This window comes from Vigna unguiculata, chromosome 8, assembly GCF_037176805.1.
Source record: "Vigna unguiculata cultivar grain cowpea cultivar isolate G323 ecotype 2 chromosome 8, ASM3717680v1, whole genome shotgun sequence".
NCBI classification, from domain to species: domain Eukaryota; kingdom Viridiplantae; phylum Streptophyta; class Magnoliopsida; order Fabales; family Fabaceae; genus Vigna; species Vigna unguiculata.
Genome location: NC_140799.1, coordinates 37515543 through 37540935, shown reverse-complemented (window position 1 = coordinate 37540935; position 25393 = coordinate 37515543). Strand labels below are relative to the sequence as shown.

Sequence of the window (25393 nt, the reverse complement as noted above, 5' to 3'; positions counted from 1 at the left end):
TAAGAAAAGAGCTCCGTATATTCTATAACAAGATGAGAGTTGAAAATCAATATCCAAAGTCTAAGATTTAAAAAGGGTAAATATAAACTTCTATTTTTAAAGTTGTGATCATCTTTGCTTCGTAAAGTGAAAATCATCAATCATTACGTTCTATTTTTTTTCCAGAAATTTCCATTTTAATATAAATTGTTATGTAATGAGTGGGAAAAAGAAAATCACTTTCCTTCTGTAGCGAAACCTTGTCTTGATCCCTTGTATTGTTCAATGTGAGAATCCCCTCTGCCACCACTTCACCAGAAACAAAACCTACTCCCTCTCTCTAATACCCTCTTCTTCCCCTACTCTTTCTCTGCCTTCTCTTTACCAAACTCACCCAAAGAATTTCTACAGTAGGTCTAATCCTCTTCCCTGTTGTAGAATTTAGGGCTGAAGCAAGATCAGAACCACTTCCTCAAGCTGAGTCTTCCTTTCCTGCGCGTAAGTTAACTTGTATTTCCCCTACCTATTCTGATTTCGAATTCTGAGTAATTCCAACCTTCTGGGTTGTGGTAGAATCTATTCTCACCAATTACAATTGTAATTCAGTGCCTTAGGTTGGATTTTGAGGTATTCTCCTTGGTTGAAGAGTCAATTCTAGCGGAAATTCCAAAGGTAAGGGGAGTTAGCTAACTTTTGCTCAAACCATTTAGAATCTGTCTTGATAAGTCTGAATTGCATGCTTAAGTATTGAATTGATGATTGAATTGCGTGATTACTATGTGTTGCTGAGTTTGTGATGAATCTGGACTCTTGCATGTAAGAACAGACTTGAAAACTGGTATTTTCGCCTGAGCGAAACTATCAGAGAAATCATCCTTGTTCATGCACGAAGTCTCGCCTAGGCGAGCTGGAGTCGCTTAAGCGAGAGCTGTTCTCGTCTAAGCGAGCCAGCCTAGCCTGAGCGAGAGTTCGCCCAGGTTTTTAATTTTTGCCAGTGTTAGAGTCTCGCCTAAGCGAGATTGACTCGCTTGAGCGAGAAGGCCTCTCGCCTAGGCTGGATTTTCTAGCTTGGGCGAGGGCCACTACAGTGGATAGCTTGAAGTTCTGTGTTTTAATGAGTGAAGTGATAAGAAGTATTGTAATTATGTGCAGTTACTCTCCTGTATGCTTGAAATATTGTTATGAATATAGTGAGAACAGAATAATTGATGATTGTGAAGGATGAGAAGTTGTGTATGTAATGGAGTTTCAAGGGAAATTCATAAGAGCTTGTTAGTGTGTGTAAGGACATGAGGAATCCGTATTGGATGGAATCCTGAAATTCCAATAATCATTCATGCTCATGTAGAGTAGAATGGATTATGTCGTGAGGAGTAGCAGGAGGTCCTAGTCTTTGGACTCGATAGAGCCTTAGATGCGAAAGGGACTTACCCTGTGAGAGGTTGGGTGATAACCCCTTGTGTCTAAACTCTGCAGAGTTTGGGAACCTTCACAGGTGCAAACCACCAAGAGCTCCAATGTCGCTTACACAATCCAGATATCGAGTCTAAAATTTTATGTATAATTGCAATATGTTTGTGATTGATGTTTTCAATATGAATTGTACGCTTTTCTCTCAAATCTCAGTTTGCTCACCTTTATCGTTCATGTCTGTTTTTCTTTATGTTTTCTCCTTGCTATGATCACCTACTGTTGGTGTGAGCAGGGCCGAGTCCAAATGATGATGCCCCTCTCTCTAGCAGGAGCTGAGTGATCGTTGAGTATTTCCGTGGTAGTGCTCATGGATTAGATACCATGTAGTTTTGAGATGTTTTAGTTTATGTTTGAGTACCTATGTTCTTCACCAGAAATTCATAGGATATGTTTTTGGATGACTGTATCAGCTGTATCATCTATATTGCTGCTCTCTTTACTATCTGCTGTGCTTAATCATAATATAATGTTTTATTTGATAGCGTGAAAAACTATTAAATGAGATGTTACATTTAAAATACACATTTTGTGATTATTGTTCTGTTAGAGTTAAAACAAGTTTTAGCATTTTGTTGACAAAGGGATAAGAATTTGATTTGCTATCTCAATTAGATTTTAACACAATTCCCCCGATAAATGACAAACTTTGAAGATTTATATCTTTTCGCATAGCGACAACTAGGTTGCAGCGGAAATAACGAAAACAAATAGAGGAGTGTGAATATATTTAGAAAAATATTGTAAAGAAAAAGCTTTAAAACATGGTGCACAAAAAAGGCTTATACAATTAAGTATGTCATAATATGACTGTTATCAATATTAATCAAGAATCTTATTTATAATATTAAAAAAATAATTCAGCCTAAAGAAATTTAATATCAATGTTACAAAGATTAATTTATTTACTGATGAATACTAATTTTTACTATCACTATTATTATTATAAAAAAAGAAGGACCGATATTGATAAAAAATGATGAATTATTGAATTTCTTTTTTACTTTCGTTAAGATTTTAGAATTTCTAAATACATTTTAGAATATAAAATTGATAGAGTGTACACCTAGTTAATTCATTAATATACATTGATGAGTTAACTTTTAAAATTTAATAAATACTTTATAACAACAAATTATCATAGCTCCTGTTCCTAAGTTTTACATAGAACATCTAATTAACTTCTCTATATTGCCGATCAAAGGCAGGGTATTATGGTATCTAAGATTTTTCTTTCTTAATTTTTTAAATTGTATATAGAATATGGAAATTTGATTTTCTGAATTTTTTTAGATTATAAATATTATATATTAGAAATATATGGAAATTAGATTATATATTATTTTATTTATTTTATAAAACACAATATTTAATATTAATAAATTAGAAAATATAGAATCAAATATAGTAAATAATAAAAGAAATTATGAAGATTTTTTTATGCTCTCTCCTTTTTTGGATTTTTTTTATCATTTTTGATTGATTTCTTATATTCTTGAAGAAGAAAAAAGTAACTATTGTTTCAGTTTATGGTGAAATAGTAATTTAACCATTAACATTATTTTTTATCTCGTAAATCTTTTATATATTAAATTTTTATGAATATGGAAGAAAATCTAATGTACCTGTGTTTTTTATAATTGATTTTTAATTATGACTTTATTATCATAATTTTTTTAGTAATTAGGTCTTTCAATTTATAATTAGATTATGATAAATTATTTTTTAGTTTTAATTTTTTATAACATATGTATATTGAATAAAATAATATATTCATTGTGAAAAGTTAAACTACCCCGTGAAGATCAAAATATAACAAATTTAATATTTTTCAAGAAAAAGAAAGTCAATGAAATTTTTCTTGATTGATGGTTTAATTTGTCTTATATAAGCTTTTGCTTTATAACATAAATATCATTTTCTCCAATAAAATTGTCAAAATAATAAGATTGCAGAATAAAATGGGAGATAAATTTACTGTTAACAATATAATTATTTACATAAGAAAATAAATAGCTCAAACTATGATTCAATATAAACTCAATATAATGATGGAAAATATTTTTAAGATATGTCTGATTCGTTTTATAACTACGGTTCCACTAAATTATCTAAATTATGTATTCATTTTTACTTTATTAATAACAATAATTAAAATATATAAAATTTGAATATATTATTTTGGTTCTCCACTTAATATTATCACTTTCTATATTTAAAACTTATTTGTACTTATGATTTTATTTGTTTATTTTGTGATTCATTATTATAATTGATTTATGGAACTTATGTTTTATTTATACTTGTAATTATAAAGATAGTTTTTTAATGATTGTACCATAATTATTTATGAAACTGGATTTTACTTATACTTATAACTAGGAGACATTTTTTTAAAGGATATTTAAAATTATAAATGGTCACTTATTTAACCTTTTTTTTTTCTTTCTTCTTCTTCTTATTATCACTTAATAAAACATGTTTAATTCTAAGAACATGGACTAAACTGTGTTGCATCGCATAATTTATCGTTAAATTGATTTTAATATTAAATATTTTATTAAGTATATAAAATTATTATCATTTTCATATTATTTTTAAAAAAAATATAATTAAAAACTAACATCTTGTAAACATATAATTTAAAAAGATTTTTTACATAATTAATTCCCTATTAAATTTTAACTTTTTTAATATTTATATAAAAAGTTATAGGGCGTACTTTATGATATTTATAACTTATGCTAACTAAAACTATAAAATTTTATGATTTTTAATTTAATTTTAATTTTAAATTAATTATAAGATAAACAGAAAGTTTAATTGTAGAGAAAATGTGAGATCTGGCACCTAGGCCCATTTTCCTCCATCTTTCCCCCTTTTATTTTCTTATTCATTTCACAGAAGGTAACATAACATAAATATGCCATGAATGCATAATATAAGACTATTGCTTTCTGTAACCCCACAATAATGGACCGCACCCTCAAAATAATATAAAATAACCCACGCTTCCAACATCACTGCCGCTGCATAGGAAGAAAAGAGAAAATACGAAAAAAAAAACAATTCCGAAATCCATATTTCATATGTTTCGGAAAAAAAAATTCTGTTTTTGAAAATAATGATTTTGAAAAATCTGTTCCAGAATGTATTTCATTCATTCTGAAAATTTTAATCCGAAAATATTTTTCTAGAATTTCTATTTCATAAATTTGATTCGGAAAATTTTGTTATGAAAATTTCGTGTCAAAAATATTATTCCAAAATTAAAAAAGAAAAAATTTCCAACAAATTTTCATAATATTTATTTTAAAAGTCACTTTTCAGATAGTAAAACGGTCATTTTGAAAATTTTGATGAAAGACGAAAATTGTGGGGTGAAAGAAGTAAAAGCCATGTTATTATTGCTAACGCTTATTGATTAAGGATGCATGCTGTCTGGGCCTTTGGTTAGAGCCCAATACTTTCTAGGGTTTCTTGTAGGCTATAAATTGCTGCATCATTAAGAAGCTTTGTCTTCTTAGTCCTCTGTTACTTCTCAGCAGCAATCGGCTAGGGTTCGGATTTGAAGAAGGGTTCAGAGTTTGTTCAGCATGAGGGCCAAGGTAGTTTGATTTCTACGCTGTTGATTATTGTTGATTATTCCGTTTCCTTTTTTTCTATTCTGTTTCTATTAGGTGGTTCTGCTCTGATTGCGATCTCTTATCTTCTTTTTTTAGTGGAAGAAGAAGCGTATGAGGAGATTGAAGAGGAAGCGCCGAAAGATGAGACAGAGATCCAAGTAGTGCGATAATCCTAGTTCGTTTCTGTTGAATTTTACAGTTTGTTATGTTCTGGAAACCCAGTAGGTAGTGTTACTGGTTTCTTCTTTTTGTATTCTGATACATTTTGTTGGCTTTAATTAGTGATGTTTGCTTTTGTGTTATTAGCTCAAAACGTTGTGCGAATCAACAGAATTTCTTATTTGCATCTTTGATTTTTTTTTCTTATTGCTATTTCGTCTGGATGTTCACCCTTAACTTTTTAGGGTGGTTATAATTTTTGATTATTTCTACTTTTTTTTTGGATTTAATTAATTGACCTTTCTATTAGAGTGGCTTACTGGCTTACTCCAATGTTAGGTAAAGTTTTAATAGTGCAATAGTTATAACTATTGCGAAAATTTGAAATGCTTGAGTTAGGTCATTTTTCTATATCTCCTCGTACTTTTTTGCATTTTTCTTTCAGTTTATAAAATGTCTGTTGGACTTTATCTGTCATTTTATCTATGTTTATAAACATACTTTAAAAGACATGACTGAATGCGTTATATGTAGATTGATATGTAGATTCAAATCAACTGATAGCAAGTTTGGATTTTTTGCAATCTTTGTGAGTAATTAAGGAATTAAGGCAAAATATAGAGTTTTGAAGTTATCATAGGATAGGTAGGTTCTGAAGTGTATTTGTTGATTGTAATACAAAAAGGTTGTTTATAATAAAAAAAGGGACGGGGCCTAAATAAATTTAAATTAAACTTTGTCTAACAGTGAAACAAAACAAAACAAACATTTGATAGTAGAAATAAAGTGGAATCAATCTGTGTATCCTGTATAACTATTGCGAAAGTTAATGATTTCATTTTTCAAAAGCATTTGATTTTCTTTTCTCTTGCGTACATATCTTTGTATTCAATTTTCTATTTTTGTAATTTTAAAATTGACAATTACTTTCGTATGAAATTTATTTTTTAAATGACTATTTTTTGTAAATTCAATATTTCTTACATTTGATTTTATTAAAAAAATTAACTACCTATTTAAATTTACTCTTATAATTATAATTTATAATTATATATAAATATATTCGTAATAAAACATATTTTTAATTTACGTTTTTTTCTTTTAAAAACTAACGGATATATTTTCATATTTTTTTATAAACTATTTTAACAATTATTTTTTAATTCTTAATTTATTTTTATATTCATTTTACCCTAATTTTAATTTATATATATATATATATATATATATATATAATTACTCTATATATTAATATAATAATATTATGTATTATCATTTATTAATATAATATTATAAATATTTAAAATAAATGTCTAAGGCATGTATTCATTAGTTATATTCAATTGTGTTTTACTTTTTAAAATTCTTCTGGACTACACAATATTTTTTTAAAATATTATTTTTAATTAACTACTGTCACATTTTTAAAACTGATCTTTTATTTATAATTATATATCTACAATTAATAATATATTATTTATTTCATTATTTTATCTTGTATGTTTATGTAAATTTATATTTTTTTTAATTCATTACTGTAACAGTTTTTAAGTGTTAGTGTTTATCTAAAAAGGAAACGAATTAAACCTTAAACTTGTGTCTACACATTAAAGTTAATTACTAGTGTGTTTTCAAAAGTTTTCTGCTCAAAAGAATCATTTTATTTTTTATACTGAAACTAAACTTAATTATTTTTACTTCTTTTATGACAATTGAACACATTGGTAATTATTTATCTTTTTTTAAGCTTTCAAAAAGTTTCTTTGAAAAATTAATGTTATTAGAAATAAATTAGAGTGCCATTTTGGAAACTATTATTCAGTTTTAGTTTTTTCTGTTTATAAAATAAATTAAATTGATTGGTATTTTATTTGGTGAGTTTTAAAAAAGTGTGCTGTCTAAACAATTTATATTTAATCTATTAGAAACATATTGAAATAAATAATTTATTTTTGGTGCAATGTGATATACTTCACCACTTAATAGTTTTAATAATAAATCAATGAAATCCAAAAAATTATCACAATCACAACATCCAAAAAGGGTGATTCAATGTATTAATATCGTCACATCCTTTTACGCACATATTCATAATATGTATAAATATCATAACCTTAAATATATATATATATATATATATATATATTTAATTTTACTTTCTTAATTACTTTTTTTAAAATTTAAATAATTATTCATAATAATTTTTTTATTTTATCATTTTGATAGCTATTTCAATTAATTACACTTATAATAATCCATAATTATATATAAAAAAATAAATATTTTCTTGTGTCCTGTTTTTTCAATTTTACCCTTCAAATTACTGTTTTTTAGTTTTAAATAATTATTCAAAATACTTCTTTTTTTCAGTATATTATCATTTCAGTAATTTTCTAAATTCAAATAATTACTCCTTATATAAAAATTATTTATTGTTCTATGATCTTAGTAACTACTTCAAATTTAAATAAATACTCATAATAAAAATTTATTTATATAATATTAGTTGTTATGTTTTTTATTTCAATAATTAAAATTTATTTTATCTATAACTATATTGATGACTATGTATCTATGGTTATATACACATATTTTATTTTTCAATTTTATCTTTTAAATTACCACTTTAAAATTTAAATAATTTATAAATATTTAAAAAATTACGCTAGTGTATATACTTTACAATTTATTATTATTATCGTTATTATTTATAATTATATTATTATTATCTTAAAATGTATTATAAACTTTAAAACAATTTATTAATATCCTATTATTCTTATTTTATAATTTTTTTATTAATATTTTATTAGCAATAATAATTATGTTTATTTCATTAATTTTATTAATTATATTTATTTTATTTCAAAATTGATTCTAATAATTATTTATATGAAAATAAATTAACAGTAATAGTTAATTATTTAAAAATGTAATATATATATATATATATATATATATATATATATATATATATATATATATATATATATATATATATATATATATTAAAATATGACATAATTTATCCACTTTTGAAATACTCCATCTCTATTATATAAAATTATATAATAGTAGGTTAATTCTCTATTTATAATATCGACTATGTCATAATTTAATATATTTTAATACACTTTTTTGCCAATCCTAATTGTTAGGTGAAGAAAGATTCACATAAAAAAAATTATCTCATTTTTTATTTTTAATTATTTTTTATTTATTGAATTATGTATTTTTTATTCCTTTTTTATTCAACTTTAAAAATTCATGTCAAAAAATAAATGATAAAAATTAAAGAATGAAAGTAAAAAAAATAGAAGTCGTATTATATTTACAATGTCTTGGAATGCTTCAATATAACCATTGGATGCTTGAAAATAACCAATTAGCGGTAGGATATTATGCTACATTAATAGACCATGTGTTTAGTGGAATAGTCATGAATTTTGATACCAACACAATGTAGTATGATCGAGCCTATCACGATGTTGACAGAGAGCAAGCGCTCGTGTCCATTGCCATTGTGCTCATCAAACTAAGGATAATGATATTTTGATTACTAAATTTTGACAACTTTTTCTGTATCATCTGTTAAGTGATTTTAAAAAATAAAAAATGAAAAATTACTTAGAACATGACACCTAAGATTGTAAGAGAAAATTGTCAAAATTTAGTAATCAGAAGATAATTTTTCTAAAAAAAACATAACAAACTTAACCCGTAATATACTGCAAAATAGAATCTAAAATGAATACACAATTTACAATTTTAAAAAATAACGTGTAACAATAACTAAGAAAGTTCTCATAGAAACTTTCCCACCTTTACCAAAGTATCATATTGTTATTGATAGAAAAATTGGATAAAAAAGTGAATAACATGTTAATGTATTATTCATAATGGTTAACGGGTGAATTTCAAGCAATTTGACTATGTATATAAGAATTATGTAATGTTAGATGATGAAATGGTTAACCAAGACCTGAAATCTAGAAATGTGTGTTAAATGTGGTGCTCCATAAAGGATGACCAGGGAGATTTGTATGAATAAAATTGCAAATGTAGACACAACTAATCAAGCAAATTATTTCTCAGAAAATAAGGCATGATAAATTTTACAATACATATGTTTTTTTTGCGTTATCCTTTCTTGAGAAAAGGCTTCAAAATTTATCTTAATAATAATTCAAAACATCTTAAACACAAAATACATCACTCAAAAGATCCACTTTTTAAAAAGTATAAAGTTTATTGCTTCATAGTTATAATTTTTTTTTATAAAATTCAAATTAAAAGTTAAAATGTTGCACCTAAATGAAAAAAAACAAATACTAAAAGAACAATGATATGATGATTTCCTATTTTAGACTCTCGTTCTTATACCTAAATGAAAAAGAACAAATATTAAAAGAACAATAATATTAATTATTGATTAGTATATCAATATTGTTTCTTTTAAAAGAATTCATGTCTAAGCAGTGTGGATAAAGATTATATGCACGATGTAGTATAGAGTCTTTGATGAGTTGACAAGAAAAAATAGAAGAAAGTATCAATGGTTCTAAAATGGAATGTTTATACAAATCATTTTGTAATCTTAGAAATTAGATCTTAATTAACTCCTATCAGATCTAATTAATTCGAAAATACTTAAGATTAGATGCTAAATATAAGAATGTTTTAGATCTAATGCGGATGAAGGTAAAGATTTCGATTGCACAAACTATTAACATAATTCCTAACCTCATCAGCAATCATGCGCTGCATCATCTGCATAAAACAATCGTGATCCGAAGCCCGGGTATTATTATTATTATTATTATTATTATTATTCACTCTAACCTCTTCTCTCACTCTTTCCTCTCCCTCTTCCACTTCTCCCTCTGATTTCTCATCAAACGGAAAAAGACTCAACGGAATCGCAATTCGCTCCTCCTCTCTCTCTTCCTCCGCACGCTGTTTCTTGACAGGGTAGTCCCACCCGAACGGAGAGGCGCGTTTAGTGTTTGGTGATGCCGACGACGACTGCTCCACCGTGCCACGGCGCCGGAGGGTGGAGTTCCAGTGATTCTTGATGGCGTTATCGGTGCGGCCAGGAAGGAGGCGCGAGATGGTAGCCCATTTGTTTCCGTGAATAGCGTGCGCCTTGATGATGATCTCGTCCTCCGCCGACGTGAAGGGACGGTGCTGCACCTCTGGACTCAGCTGGTTGCACCATCGCAACCGGCAGGACTTGCCAGAGCGGCCGGGAATGCTGCTGCTGATGAGGGACCAATTCCGCGCGCCGTGTTCGTTCACCAATTTTAATAGCGTCGCATCTTCTTGAGGACTCCACGAGCCCTTCACTCGATCGTTGCCAACGCCCGTCATCATGCCTCTCACCTGTTGCGCGGAGATGTCAAACAAAAAACTTGTGAGTGTTGTTGTTATTATTACTTATTGTTAATATTTGGCTGCTTTCTGTTTTTCTGTTTATATCATGAGCAAATACATATAAAAATTTATTTAAGAAGAAATTTAAAACTTAAAGAGTATAACCGTTCTTTTAACATGTTGTATTGGGAAGGTTTTAGTTGCAGCGTGTGATTGTTAATGTTTGTTACTTTAGGGTGGTTTCAGTTTCGGTCTAGGTTGGTGGGGGAAGTTTACAGGTAGGTTATTAATATGAAGGAAGTTATAACTTCCACTTTGTCTAACGGATTCTGATAACATCTTACCTATAAATTTTAGCGCATAATTTTTGACCCGTTTATTTGTTTAATGGCGTTGTTTTCACATTGTAACGTAGCACATTCGTTTTATTTTCTAAAATGTGTTGTTTTCCATTTTAGTTAAAAAAATGATGAGTGTGACAGTTAAGAAGCATAAATGTTATATTGACTTTATTATTATTATTAGAATTAATTATTATTTATTAATAAACGATAGATTGGGCAACTAACTAATTGATGAGAAGTCAAAATGAAGGTGAAGGTGTAACGGCCATCGGTTATATTTATTTATTTATTTAAGAATAGTTGGTTGAAAGATGGAATGGATTTGGGAAGAAGGGAATTGCATGAAGGGGAAGTTTTGCAACTGTAAGTTGTTTGTGCAGTTAGACATGCATATGGTCCATACATCATTTCCACCCTCTCTTCCTTTAAATAGCTGCTTCCATTTTGCAGGTCTAAAATAAATTTAGTTACATATTTTTTTGTATATAAATATAAAACAATTTATTTAATATATATATATATATATATATATATAAATAATAAATTACTTATGTAGCTTACAAATAATAAATAATTTTTAAATTAGTAAAATAATAAATCTTTTATTTATAAATGTTATTAGTTCATAGAGGGGTTAATATTGTAGTATAGTTTGTCATGAATATTAAGATTTCATTAAGAAAAACATTTAAACTTAAGACATATAACGACCATTCTTTGAATCGTCTTTTAACACAGATTGACGGATCGGGAAGGTTTGTTGTTGTAACCTTTGTCTTTTGTTTAAAGGTTAGGTTTTTAACTTCTTGGTAATTGGTGGGTTTATGAAAAGTGTGGAACAGGAGAATGTTAATTAATTAAATAATGGATTAAACAATGATTCTATTTTTTTTTTTAATTTGGTCATGTTTAATAAAATCTCAATTCTTTTTTCAATTTTATTTAATTTGTTTTATTTTTTATAATGATATTTAAATTATTAATAAGATCACATGTCAGTTTGTAATTTTTTTTTTTATTTTCTTAAATTATGTTTTAAAAAAATTTTAGTATATTTTATTTTTTTTAATTTAAAAAAAGTTGTTCATATGTCAAGTTGACACTGTTATCCCAAGATGTGTTTGGAATGGGAGAGGAGACTTGAAGTGGGTGGGTGAATTTGAGAGGATGGAGAGTGAATTGTGGTATTGTTTTGATTAAAAGAAAGATTGTGTGATTTGAGATAAAAGTTTGTGTATGTATGATGTGATGGATATTATAAATTAAAAAATAGTTTAATTGATAAAATTAGATAATTACTATTTTACCCTTGAAGATAAATATGATATAAATTTAAATATAAATAGTAAAAATTATATTAAAATAAATTTGAAATTGTTATTTAAAAATACAATTTATTATTATTATTACATTATTTATATTATATATATAATAAAATAAAATAAATGATTATATGATATATACTAATTTTGCTTGTTCTCTTTAAATTCTCATTCTTTTATTTAAACAGGTTTCTCAGTTCCTTGCTATATTTTTCCACTCATTGAATATTGATTGTTTTCTTTCTCTCCATGAAATTGCATACATCCGATCCATAGTGAAAAGAAAAGGCCAAAACTATAAAAATGGAAGTGATGAACTCTCATCTCTCAATTATGCGCAGATAGAAACATAGTAGTCTCCTTCGTATCCATCAATGCAAATCTGTTTCAATTCCTTGTAAAAAACACTTCAGATTCGTTCAATCACTCGTTCACCCTTCCTCTCACATAGTAGAACAGCTAAAGCAAACAAAGGTTAAGTGTCATGTTACAAATCAATATCAATAGCATGTGTCAGACCGAATGTTCAAGCGTGTCAACCTGGGTCAAAGGTCAAGACAAGTCGACTTGTTTGAAGGTTATAATGGATCGGCCTCGATGGAAGGTGGGGAGACCAACTAGCTTGTGTTGAAGGTCAAAACGAGTGGCTCAGGTCAAAGGTCGAGACAATCAAACCTAGGTCATCTTAGACCAAAGTTTGAGACTGGCTGGCCTAGGCCAATGGACAAGATTGGTCAGCCTGAGCCAAAGGTCGAGACAGGCGGGCCGAGGCCAAAGGTTGCTATTGGTTAGCTTGGGTTTAAGGTTAAGACGGGCCAACAGGGGTCAAAGTCCAAATGGGTCGACATGTGCTAAAGTTCGAGAAGGGGGGACCCTGACTGAAAGTAGAGACAAGTCAATCCAAGTCGAATGTCAAGACGGACCAACTCGGACCGAAGGTTGCGACGAGTCGATCCAGGCCAAAAGTCAAGATGACTTTCACTAGGTTGTAGGTTGAGATGGCCTGCCTCGGGCCGAAGTTCAAGATGGCTTGCCTCAAGCCAAAGGTCGAGATAGTTTGTCCCGAGTCGCCTAGTGTCAAAAGTCGAGATAAGCTAGTCCAGGTCGAAAATCAAGATCTAAGTAAGTAAGAATACATATTAGAGCACTTTATTGTGTCTAGTAATGACATCGTTGTTTGAACTTCTTAAGTCACCTGCTGCTTCTTGAAAATTGGTTAAATGATTTATTTGTTTTTGTTACTTGTACTTTAAACATGACATATTTCTTTATCACAGTTTTTGTTTTTTAGTAGTATAGCTCATATATGTTTGGAAATAGTAAGATCTTTAGCACAAGAACGCAAGAAGAGGGGTTGATCTATATCATCTTGACTTGGTTCTGATTTCTCTATTTTTTAAGAAAATCGAGTGTGGTTCTTTTTCTACCCGTATCGAATAGAACATGCTTATACAATTTCTTTTATGAAAACCTACTTTATTTAAATAGGAAAAATCATATGGTTGATTTTTAAATAAATAAAATACTAAATCTTTCCATTTATAAATGTTATAAATTCGTAAAGATGTTAATATTGTAGCATAGTTTGTTCCATAAAATAGTTAAATTCTGTAACCATTAGGGATGGCAACGGGGCGGGGCGGGTACGGGTATCATGATCCCATCCCCATCCCCATAATAAAAATTCATCCCCATCCCCATCCCCAAACCCAACGGGTATATAACTTTTGACCCATCCCCATCCCCACCGGGTAACGGGTATTTTCTTATACCCATACCCATACCCATTTTTTTATTGTTCCATATATCAATTAAATATTTTTTATAAAAAAAATTTAAAAATCACATGATACTATCAAAATATTCAATATTAAAATAACATACTCTTTTTGATTTTCATGATGTCAAATATTAAGAAAAATATTATAATAGTATAAATCTCAAATTAAAGTATCAAATAACAACTAAATAAAATTCAAATAATTATATAAAAGCTAAAAAATTACACATTACTAAAATTTTATAATAACCAAAATATTTATTAATTTTACAAATGATCAGTGGTTTCATTTGCATTCGATCCACCTACACATAGAAAAAAAATGAAAAATTAGATATGATATAATAATTGAAATTGAAAATTTTAATTACTAGAATATAATGTACCTTCTTCATCAGATTCATTTTCACTCATGAGAACATCTTTTCCTTTTAATTTTTTAACACCTACAAACACCAAATGTAGAATATTAGATGAGAATTCACAAAAAATACTAACAAAAAATATTAATAAATTTGAGTAACTTACCTAGATGGTTTGAGTTCCATATCCAACTTCTTGTACACATCAAAGCCTCTATAGTAATATGATGAAGTCGACTACGGTGAGAAGTTAATATCTGACCACCAGTACTAAAAGCAGATTCAGAAGCTACAGTTGTTATTGGAATAGCTAAAACATCCCTTGCAATTGCTTGAAGGGTTGGAAACTTTAACCCATTTGTTTTCCACCATGATAGGATATCAAATTCTTGTGTAACCGGCAAATTATCTTCTTCCAAGTAATAATCCAACTCTGTTTTCATAACTGTAGTTCTAGATTTTTTCTTTTTTGCCATAAACTCTAAAAATTCATTCGCATCATTATCAACATCCTTTCCCAACTCCAATGATGTAGCTCTATAAGAAGAAGTTTCATTCTTTTTTGATTGATATTCCAAAACCAAATCATAGCACATTTGACGAATCCTACTAAGTTTCAGATCAAAATCATTACCATACAATTTATAAAAATAATATTCTAACACGTCCATCTTGTACCTTGGATCTAAAACTGAAGCAATTGCCAATATATCATGAATAACACTCCAGTAACTTTCAAATTTCTTTAACATTTGTATTGCCATATTTTGAATGGTTATCTCAGGAGATTTAACCCAATCATTTATTGCAATCTTGATCTCACAAATCTTTGGGAAAAAGATGTTGGCAGTTGGGTATTTGGAGCCAGAAATGATTTTTGTGATGTCATTAAATAATTTTAGCCTTCGACAAACATCCTTTGCAAATTCCCACTGCATATCAGTTGGCAAAGAAGTGTATTGAGCTTCACGTTGCTTTAACCTAAAAAACACATCCTTATAACATATGGCAATATCAAGCATCTTGTAAGTAGAATTCCATCTAGTTGGGCAATCCAAACTTAACTTTTTAGTGAAAGAAATTCGCAATTGTCTAGCTGTTTCCTCAAATTTTTCCATTCTTTTAGGAGTTGCTGTCCAATATGCTACACTTTCTCGAATTTTTTCCACCCCTTCTTTTAGGACGGCTAACCCTTCTTTCACAATCAAATTAAGGATATGTGTTGAACAACGCATATGAAGCAAAGACCCTTTCTTAATGAGTGTGTCCAACTTCAACTTATCCTTAATTTTTTCAATCATGCTATCATTTGTGCTGTAGTTGTCTAAAGTGATAGTAGACAATTTTGTATCAATATTCCAATCGAACAAACAATTAACTAATACATTGCAAAGTCGATCAGTTGTGTGAGGTGCGGGAACATAAATGAACCTATAAATTAAGCAATATTTTGTAAGACATATAATCTTTCTAGAGGTGCATAAAAAAAATTACTGGAAAATTTATAAATTAAAAAAGGTGTACCTCAAAATTATATTTTGCAATGTCCAATTGTCATCAATATAGTGAGCTGTGATAGACATATACCCTTTCTTTTGATTGCTTGCAGTCCACATATCCGATGTAATTGCTATTCTTCCTTTATTTGTATCTATCAACTTCATAACAACTTGTTTTTCATGTTCATAGATGCCGAGTATCTCTTTCTTTATCGTATTTCGTGAAGGAAGTTGAAATAATGGTTGAATTGTTGTCACGAATCTAATAAAACCAATATGGTCCACTATTGACAATGGATATTCATGCAATATAATCATTGTTGCAAGTTCCCTCTTGGCATTTTCTTCATTATAAGCTCCACAAGCCAATTCCTTTTTGCCACTTGAAATCTTAGAAAAAAGTGTTTTTTGTCCCCCTTTTCCTTTTGCTAAAGCCTTCTTTTGAATACATATGTTTGTATGATGGTGCAAGTGCTTTGTTCCATTCTTTGTTTCTCCACCAAGCAGTTTCTTGCAATAGTTACATTTAGCTTTGTATTTTCCATCAACTTTTATCTTTTCAAAGTGTTCCCACACAACACTTTTCAATTTCCCTTTCTCAGGCTCTACTTGTGTTGTTGAATGTATTTCATCATGAACTTCTGAAGGTGTTTGCGTAGATGGATTCAATGGAGATTGACTGTCATTATTGGAACTTTGAAAGGGAGTTGGTTGTTGTGAACACTGTGGTGGACTTGGTACCTGCAAATCTTGATCTCCTGTGCTCATTTTCTCTAGAAACCAACATACGTAACAAAAAATATATATATATTTTTATAGATATATATTTATTTTAAGTATATATTATATTATATTATATAATAATATAAATATAATAATATATATTATATTATTATGTATATATATTATATGTATATGCGTAGATATTTTATGCTTTTATATATATATATATATATATATATATATATATATATATATATATATATATTTCTTTCTTTTAAATTTTTATAAATTTGTAATGTTATAAATTTGTTTATAAAAGATCTCACTAGTTAAATGATTAATTTGTTTTATACGTATATATTATATATATTATATTATATTATTATGTATATATATTATATGTATATTATATTATATTATATTATATTATATTATATTACATGTATATGTGTAAATATATATATATATATATATAAAAGTATATTTTATTTATATGTATATATACTATATTATATTATATTATATTATATTATATTATATTATATTATATTATATTATATGTGTAAATATATTATTTATTTATATATATTTTTTAGATTATTTAATAAATTATAAATAGTTTAGTAATTTAAGCGGGGACGGGTATTTGGGCGGGTATATATATATCCCCATCCCCATCCCCATCCCCAGTTGAAAATTTCGGGTATTACCCATACCCATACCCATACCCAGTCAAAGCGGGGATTCCCCGTCAAAACGGGGACGGGTTCGGGTGATACCCACGGGCACGGGTTTATTTGCCATCTCTAGTAACCATTTAAATTACAGTTATATATTAGTTTGTTCCGTAATATTATATATTAAATAATATCAAAGTCATTAAAAATAACCATAATTAAATTTATTATGTTACTTTATTAAAAATATATCTATTTCATGCATATTTAAAGTATATTTCTTTAATAAATTATTCTTACGTCTCTAACGTAAATTAATTTGTAGTTTTTAATACGATCATAACTCATTCAAGAAAACTATTTTAAGATCTTAACATTCATGATTATCACACATTAACACATATAAGTCATAACAGGATACAACTTTGATCCATGGAAGATCCAATGAGAATTTGTTCTTCGATCTTTGTTCTTCAACCTCCTTTTTCCAATTTATCTTTTTGCCTTTCTTTCCCCTTTCTCATTCTCTTTCTTAGTGACTTACTATGAAAGAACTTTATGGCCAAAGACAAAACTCTAATCCCCTTTTATAAACTAACGTTCATCAAGTTGAATTTGACTTTATTTTATTTTATTATAACTTCTCACAATAACCAATAGGTCATTATATGTTATTAAATTACATTAGGGTCCATCCTAATATTTTAAATGAATAACATAATATAATTAATTTGTCAATTAATTCTAACATTCTGCCACTCGACCTATATGTCAACATTTAATACATAAACATATATCTCCCATTCAACTCATATATAACATTTAATACATAAATATAATGATATAATGTGCATACCTTACGCAAACTAATTCCATCATTATTCATAATCAAAGATACAAAAATAAAAAGAGTCATGGCGGTTGCACATGATTCGGTCTACACGTTCCATCCCATGTACCATTGTATCACCTTTTTCTCCTTCATACAACTTTACAATGAGAAATTCATAATGGGTTCAAACATAATATAATTTCAATAACAATAACATACTTTGTTTTCTTCTTCATAATTTTCATGGATAAACATAAAGAAGAAAACACATATTTTAGAAACGTATACATCAAAGAGCTTAGAGTGTCACATAAAAAGTAATAACATTAACATTCAACATTCACTAGTAGACATAATGTGCATATTCTTTACATGACCAACAAACAATTACCATAACCATTTTGTCAAAGGGTCAACAATTATAACATCAGTGCTAATATGTTCTATTGACACTCTACATTTTTTGAACTTCTTCTTTAACGGGAAAGTATTTCAATTTCATATGCTTAGCATCTTTTCAATACTTGTTAAAGATGGTTGCGGAATTATCATAATAAATTCTCATTAATTTGGCAATATTATCGACTACTACAAGTTCTGAAATAAAATTTCGTAACTGATTATCCTCAACTGTGACCTTAAAGCATGTCACAAATTCAACTTTCATAATGGATGCAACAATGACAGACTTCTTTGTACTTTTTCATGAAATCTAAATTGACTTCCAATATTAGTTACCAATGTTTTAGATACTTATTATTTTTTATTCTATATTAGTATGTAATTATCAAAATTTTAGTAATCATATTTATATAATTTAAGTTTAAACTCATTACGTAATCATTATTTAAGTACTCACATCCTTAAACAATGTCATTATACCTTCTGAATTATAATGTTCTTATACTAATATCGTGCTAATAAGTCATAAACGTCCACAAATACAATGTGTATCCTACTCCACCTTTAAAATCAAGTAAATGGTCAAGAATAGAATGTGGGACATGTGATTTTTCATGTATATTTTCCTCATTATTTCTTTTCATTTTTGTTTAAGACATATAGAGTACGTTTTTTTTTTTTGTCTTTAAACTCCTCGAGGTGTTTTTATCTTTTCAACATAGAAATACGCATTGTAAGAATTTTAAGACATATGGATCACCCATACATATTGATGATAGATGTGTTGGCAATAATTACATAGCTCAAACACTTCAGTAATTAATAAAATGTTCAATTAATTTAAAATAAATTGATATCTATTTTATATTTTTATTATAATATTTTTAATTTCTATCAATTAATTTATATAACCTTTTCAATTTATATAATTTTAAATATAATTTTTTCTTATAAATTTAAATTAATATAATAAATATATTATATTTAGAAAAAAAAACCGTATCTTGCACGGATCCAAATCCTACTTTAATTTATAAGTATTACATATACTAATTTTTTAATTTTAAAATAAATTATCCCAACAAAATTTCTTATGAAATGACTCTTTTACAGTAAGAGCTTATGAACTTTATGCTCAGAAAACATTAAAGAGAAAAAGCACACTGCAACAGTGCATTACCCTTTTCACCTTATAAATCATTTTCAATGGAAAATTTAGTGTACGTTGCTTTTGTGAAACAGTGCTCTAATTAAGGGTGTGGTCCTCATGTACAACGCTATCACTGCTGATTGCTGCATCTCATAAATCATCTCTGCTTCTGCATACAAAGAAGCAGAGCATAAAGGGTCCCATTAATCAACACCTTGCACTACAATCACCATTACTCAACTACACGTGTTAATCCTTCAATCGTTTCAAACAAATCACATGCACTGTGATTTAAGAATAAAACAGTGCTGCAAATCTCATCTTAACTAATAATATAACCAAAATACTATATATTTTTCAGAGATGAGTCAATGTTTTAAGTTGAAACAGACTCAGATTAAATTTCAAGATGCTGTGTAAGTTTATATCAGCAATTAGATTTGTGTGGCCATCTTGGTTTCACCCAAAGATATATTCTTTTTCCAATGGTAATGCATTTTTCTTCTTTTTATTTTCGTGTTGACCTTGGAAAACCCATGTTTGTTTCTAATTTGAAAGTAACATAGCAAATGTTTTTCTGATATAAATCTATGACCACAGACTAATTCTGTTGATGTGTTATTCCTGGGTTTTTACAGAACTAGTAAGGGTCTTTGCATATGCTTAACCAGTTTCTTATCCTATTCTGGTGTAACTATCTTTGATTGTGTGAAACAAATACATTATATATATATATATATATATATATATATATATATATATATATATATATATATATATATGTTTATACTTATTAAATTATGGATTAAGAATTATTATCAAAGCATAGAACATCAGTCAAAATTTATTCTAATACTCATCTTATAAATAAGTTTTGTTTAAAGATGATTTAGGATAAAATATTTTGTTGAACTGTAAAACGAAATTAAGACTTGGGTTTCCATATATTATATCTTGTTGCAGATAAGCAATTGTTGAAAAATGAAACAACAATTTCATCTACTACTGACAGAACCTTCCTAAGAATAAAAAAATGAAAAAGAAAAGTGCAGAGATGAATTATGGGTGTACGTAATGCGAAGGGAAGAAGAACCTCTGCCTCTTACTTCTAGTGGGACAATTAGTGGCCACAGATAACGAAGCAATTTTGTTGACAGCAGATTTAAGTGAGTGTTTGAGAGTGGTGAGGCAAACACTGTTGTCATCACTGTCCTTTGAGCAAAGAACCAATATGCTTTTGATTCTGCCACCAACACTAGCTATGTCAGCCTTAACTGCTGTGAGTCTCAACCCTTTCAGAACTTGGATGAGCTCAGGAAACACTTCAGGTCGATCATCACAGCACACAGAAGCTTTGATTATGATCTTCTCCTTCAATATCTTCACTTTTCTGAAGCTTTCATCTTCAGCTTCGTGGAACTCAATTGTTACTTCATCGGTTTCTGTTGGAACAGTTATGGCTTTGCTCACACACATGGCTTTTCGCTTTAGATCTTTCACATGCTCTACCACACTCCCTAGTAATGCTGCTTTGTCCATCTGCACCACCACCCACACAATTTTTTTTTATTTTTTTTTTCCTGTTATAGCTTCTTTCTGTTAAAGATAGGGATGCTAGTGGAAGTAAAATCTATGGCCTATCACACAACCTAGTAAAAGCTATTTCATGCTATGATTCTCTCTTACTTTCTTTTCTCTTCTAAAGATTGGAAGCTAGTGAAATTGAAATCTGCATGACCTGTCACACAACCTAGTAAAGCTATTCATGGAATTGAAAGTGACTTTGCTATCTGAAATACACATCGAAATGCCACAAATTCACAGTGGATGGAATCTGGTACTTCAAACTAAAATATTAAAATTCATCTGAAAGATTGAATTTTTCGTCCAAATATTCTTTTTATATAGATAAACCTCAAGATCAAACTCTCTCATCATATATTCAATTATCTACCAATCATATGGTACGTCAAATCTGATTTAATTTGGCTTAATGATACCCTATACCTCCTAGAGTAGGAAATTCTAGTTCCACTTTCTTGCTTGTTGTTGAAAAGAATATGCAAACTTTTATGTAATTTGAAGATACAGCAAAGAAACTGAATAGAAAACCAGTAGAAAATTCAAATTTGAGAAACTGTGGCACATAGCAAAAGAGACTCATGATGATTTTTGTTTATTTTTTGTTCTTTTTACCTTATCAGACATGGGAATGAGTTTTCTGAGAGTTGCAAGCTGTGCATTGATCCTGTCTCGGCGTCTTTTCTCTGCTTGGCTGTGACTCTTTGAAGCACTTGCAACTCTATCTTTATCTTCTGCAATGGTTGCAGGCCACAAAGGGAAATCACTAAACTGAAGAGATGGAGGGTCAGAAGAAGCAAGAGGGAGTGAAAAAGGAGATAATTGATCACTGTTTGGTGCAGAGTTGCAGCGAGGCATGTTGGTGGGAAGAGGCCACCCAGAATAGTGGTAACTTTCCATATGCACAATAATCAGAGACCATTCTAAGGCCTGTGTCTGGTTTTGTGAGCCTTTTATTTCGCATTATTCATTCACACTGTTTGCTTAATGGACGATCTTCTTCTTATCTTTATGGTGATTGGTGTGATATGCAATGACCTTTAATGGGGTCAGATGAAAATAGTTTTTGGCCGTATGCGCCTGTCACTTCACCAGCAAAATTTTTTTCTCTCTAATAAATCTCACTACACTTTGTGAAGAAGAATCTCTCGAGTTTGAGAAGAGGAAAAAGGATGAGCCAAAATAAAAAGCAAGAGGGTGGCATGGCCCAACAAACAGGCTTATCTTAATGAGTATCCGTGCTGACTAAGAATTTGAAGCAGAAATGAAATAGTATTGCCACTGTGGAAATCACTGTGTTAAACTCTGGAATCGCTTGACCTAGTAACAGTGACTGATGTATGTAGTGGTGCAAGAACAGTATCTTATTCTTCTATGTGTGTGTATAGCCATCGAGTTTTTTTGTCTCCTCTCATTGTAATTATAACCATTTGGGCTCTCTTTCTGAATTATTCTCCTCATCCTAGTTTTTTTACTGTCAAATATTCATCTTTTCTATGATTTTAAATCTACTTAGCAAATTGATGTTTTCTTTTGACAGATGAAGATGCTATGATCCCATTTCTAGCCATATATTAAAGAACAAAATTATCTGCTAATCATCTTAATGATTCTTGTACTTATCTTGAAATTTTAACCCTTTGACTGGGACATACCCTACAAACAAAATGCAGAATCATTGGTTTAATTTCAGGAGTGATAGGTTATACTTGATTAAGGGCTGACCTTGGTTAAGTTTGATCACAGATTTTACGGTACTATGATATAGTGTCCGAACCAAGGTTTTGGTCCTTGGCATGTTGAGGAAGATGAAAAAGGTGGGTGAAGGAGAACATTTTTGTACACAAAAAAGAACGCAAGATTTTCTCGTACAATTAGACAAATGTCTGATGTAAGAACAGTGATAAAACGGATTGTCCATTGAGCTTAAGACAGCTTGTGGACCTGTTTTACCTCTCTCTCAATTATTTTTTTTGATTAAAAAGTGACAGAATGAATGAAAAAACACTGTCATGCTAATTCATAGGGTGTCAATGATATGTTGAAACAGTTTGCATAAACTGATCTTCAGAATTACCGTACGAACACATAAATGATAGTAGTATTGCTTAATCATAGGTATTCAATTAGGATTTAAATCACAAGAAATCTCTCCTGAATGAAAATGGATTTCTAGCAAAAAGGAAAAAAATTAAATAAAAGGGACCGAAGATTCATAATAGACAATATTAATAAGACATGATTTTAATTTATATAACAGAAATTTGACACTATTACTAACTCTTAAAATTTGAAGACAATAAATTTATTAGTTTAAATGTCCGGTTATCAAATTAATCATTAAGTATGATATTACTTATAGATCTTTTCGAATATATTCATGAAAGATAATACTAATAAAACATAAGTCCAATATCACATAAAAAATTAAGGCTTAAATATCTTTTTGGTCTTTATTGTTGTAGTGTTTGTTGCGGATGGTCCTCATTTTGACAGAATATTTAAAATTGTCTTCATTTTTACCGAATGTTTAAAATGGTCCTCATTTTCGCAATTCGTGTTTTATTTGGTCGTTTTCTGTAACGTCATTTAAATCATTAACGGAACATTGTACCACACCTGTACAGTACATGTAACACACCCTAATACAAATTGTGCCACATGTACAATACTTCGTTAATAATTTAAACGGCGTTACAAAAAAGGACAAAATAAAACACGAATTGCGAAAATGAGGACCATTTTAAACATTAGGTAAAAATGAGAACCATTTTAAACATTATGTCAAAATGAGGACCATCCGCAACAAATACTACGAAAATGAAAGAACAAAAAGATATTTGAGCCAAAAATTAATATTACTTTTAATCCTAAATTTTAAATCAATAAATTTATAATTTTCTTTCTTATATATTATTCAATCTTTTTCGTATTTATGAAACTTAAACTTACCAACAAAAACAAAAACAAGTAGAGTTGTCTCTTTGTGCATGCATCAACAAAAAGGGTAAATTACTTAAAGAAAAATGATTTTTTTTATTATTAAATTTTAACAATTTCATCTTATAAACTAATGTGATATTTTTTGAGTGATTTTTTTTTTATATTCTAAAATTTTTTAAAAAATATTATAAAAAAAATACTATATCATATTATTAGAAAAAATTATAAAAATTTAACGGTAAAAATATTACCCTGCTTGCTTAAATTCTTTGAATATAGTGATTGAAAAGTGGAAGTTGAAAGCATGGCACTGAGTAAAAGCGGCTTGTTTTGTACACTTTAATGGGTCTTTGATTGAAAAGGTCACATTGTGTGTCTCCAGCACAAGCTAGCAAACAAAGGAAGCTTCAATTACAGTGATTGGAGGGTCCCATTTTCCTTCACAATTTGTAACTCATAATAAAGCACCTTAAAGACTGATTCGACTACTTATCCAACCACTCACTTTGCTACCTCAATTTTCCTTCTTTCTTTTCTTCCCCCTCACTCACCCCATCTTATGTTATCTCATCCAAATTTTCGGCTTTTGGGTCCCATCATCTCTAAACATATCTCCAATATTTATATGTATCATAGCAAGAGTGAGGGTGTCACGATGAAAATGTGGGAAACCAAAATCATCATAGTTAGATGCTACTTTCTTAAGAAATAGTAAAGTCGGAACGAGAATAATAAAAGAAAGAAAGATAGATAAATTTAATTTTTTTTCGTTAACAAAATACTAACAATAAATAATAAATATTGTAAATTTATACAAATAAAAAAAATGACAGGTCCTTGTTTGTGTGAAGCAATGGAATGATGAGAAATTAAGGTTGGAAGGGTATGGCTATGCGGTGCTTCTTCTCCCTTTGGTCATAGAAAGGTGAAATAATAGAAAGATAAGGTGCAATCATGGATTCGCATTAAATGCATGCCTCAATGGAGAGTAATTATTAGTAGACGACGGCATAAAAATAAATGGGAAAGGCAGAGACACATTGGATGCACCTGAAAAAGATCCAAATAATTATGTAATTGCAAATCATAGCTGAGAAAATCGTTTCATTCTACTTTATCATCAAATCCCATATATGTCATTCAAGTCCCAGTTTTTGTTGTACTTTAACTT

At 28.9% G+C, this 25393-nt stretch overlaps 1 protein-coding gene, 1 long non-coding RNA gene and 1 pseudogene across 2 annotated transcripts; 1 reads left to right on the top strand and 2 right to left on the bottom strand.

Moving 5' to 3' along the window:
- The first annotated feature begins 4919 nt into the window (after positions 1-4919).
- Positions 4920-5421, top strand: LOC114193806 (uncharacterized). The gene is made up of 2 exons (XR_003606305.2): positions 4920-5057; positions 5172-5421. It is a non-coding gene; the product is annotated as an uncharacterized LOC114193806 (long non-coding RNA).
- Positions 5422-9781: 4360 nt separating this feature from the next.
- LOC114193016 (transcription factor MYB73 pseudogene) lies at positions 9782-11370 on the bottom strand (annotated as a pseudogene).
- Positions 11371-20613: 9243 nt separating this feature from the next.
- LOC114193914 (basic helix-loop-helix (bHLH) DNA-binding superfamily protein) lies at positions 20614-22299 on the bottom strand. The gene is made up of 2 exons (XM_028083902.2): positions 21895-22299; positions 20614-21237 (listed from the first exon to the last, which is right to left on the bottom strand). Exons 1-2 carry the CDS (start codon positions 22177-22179, stop codon positions 20758-20760), a joined length of 765 nt encoding a protein of 254 aa, XP_027939703.2. The 5' UTR covers positions 22180-22299; the 3' UTR covers positions 20614-20757.
- Between the last annotated feature and the right edge of the window lie 3094 nt (positions 22300-25393).

Bases quoted from the DNA above. Each gene is read 5' to 3' on its own strand.
- LOC114193914 (XM_028083902.2), bottom strand. From the start codon at position 22,179: ATGGAAAGTTACCACTATTCTGGGTGGCCTCTTCCCACCAACATGCCT. The intron at 21,238-21,894 runs GTAAAAAGAACA...GTGGTGGTGCAG, and splicing joins TCATTCCCATGTCTGATAAG to ATGGACAAAGCAGCATTACT.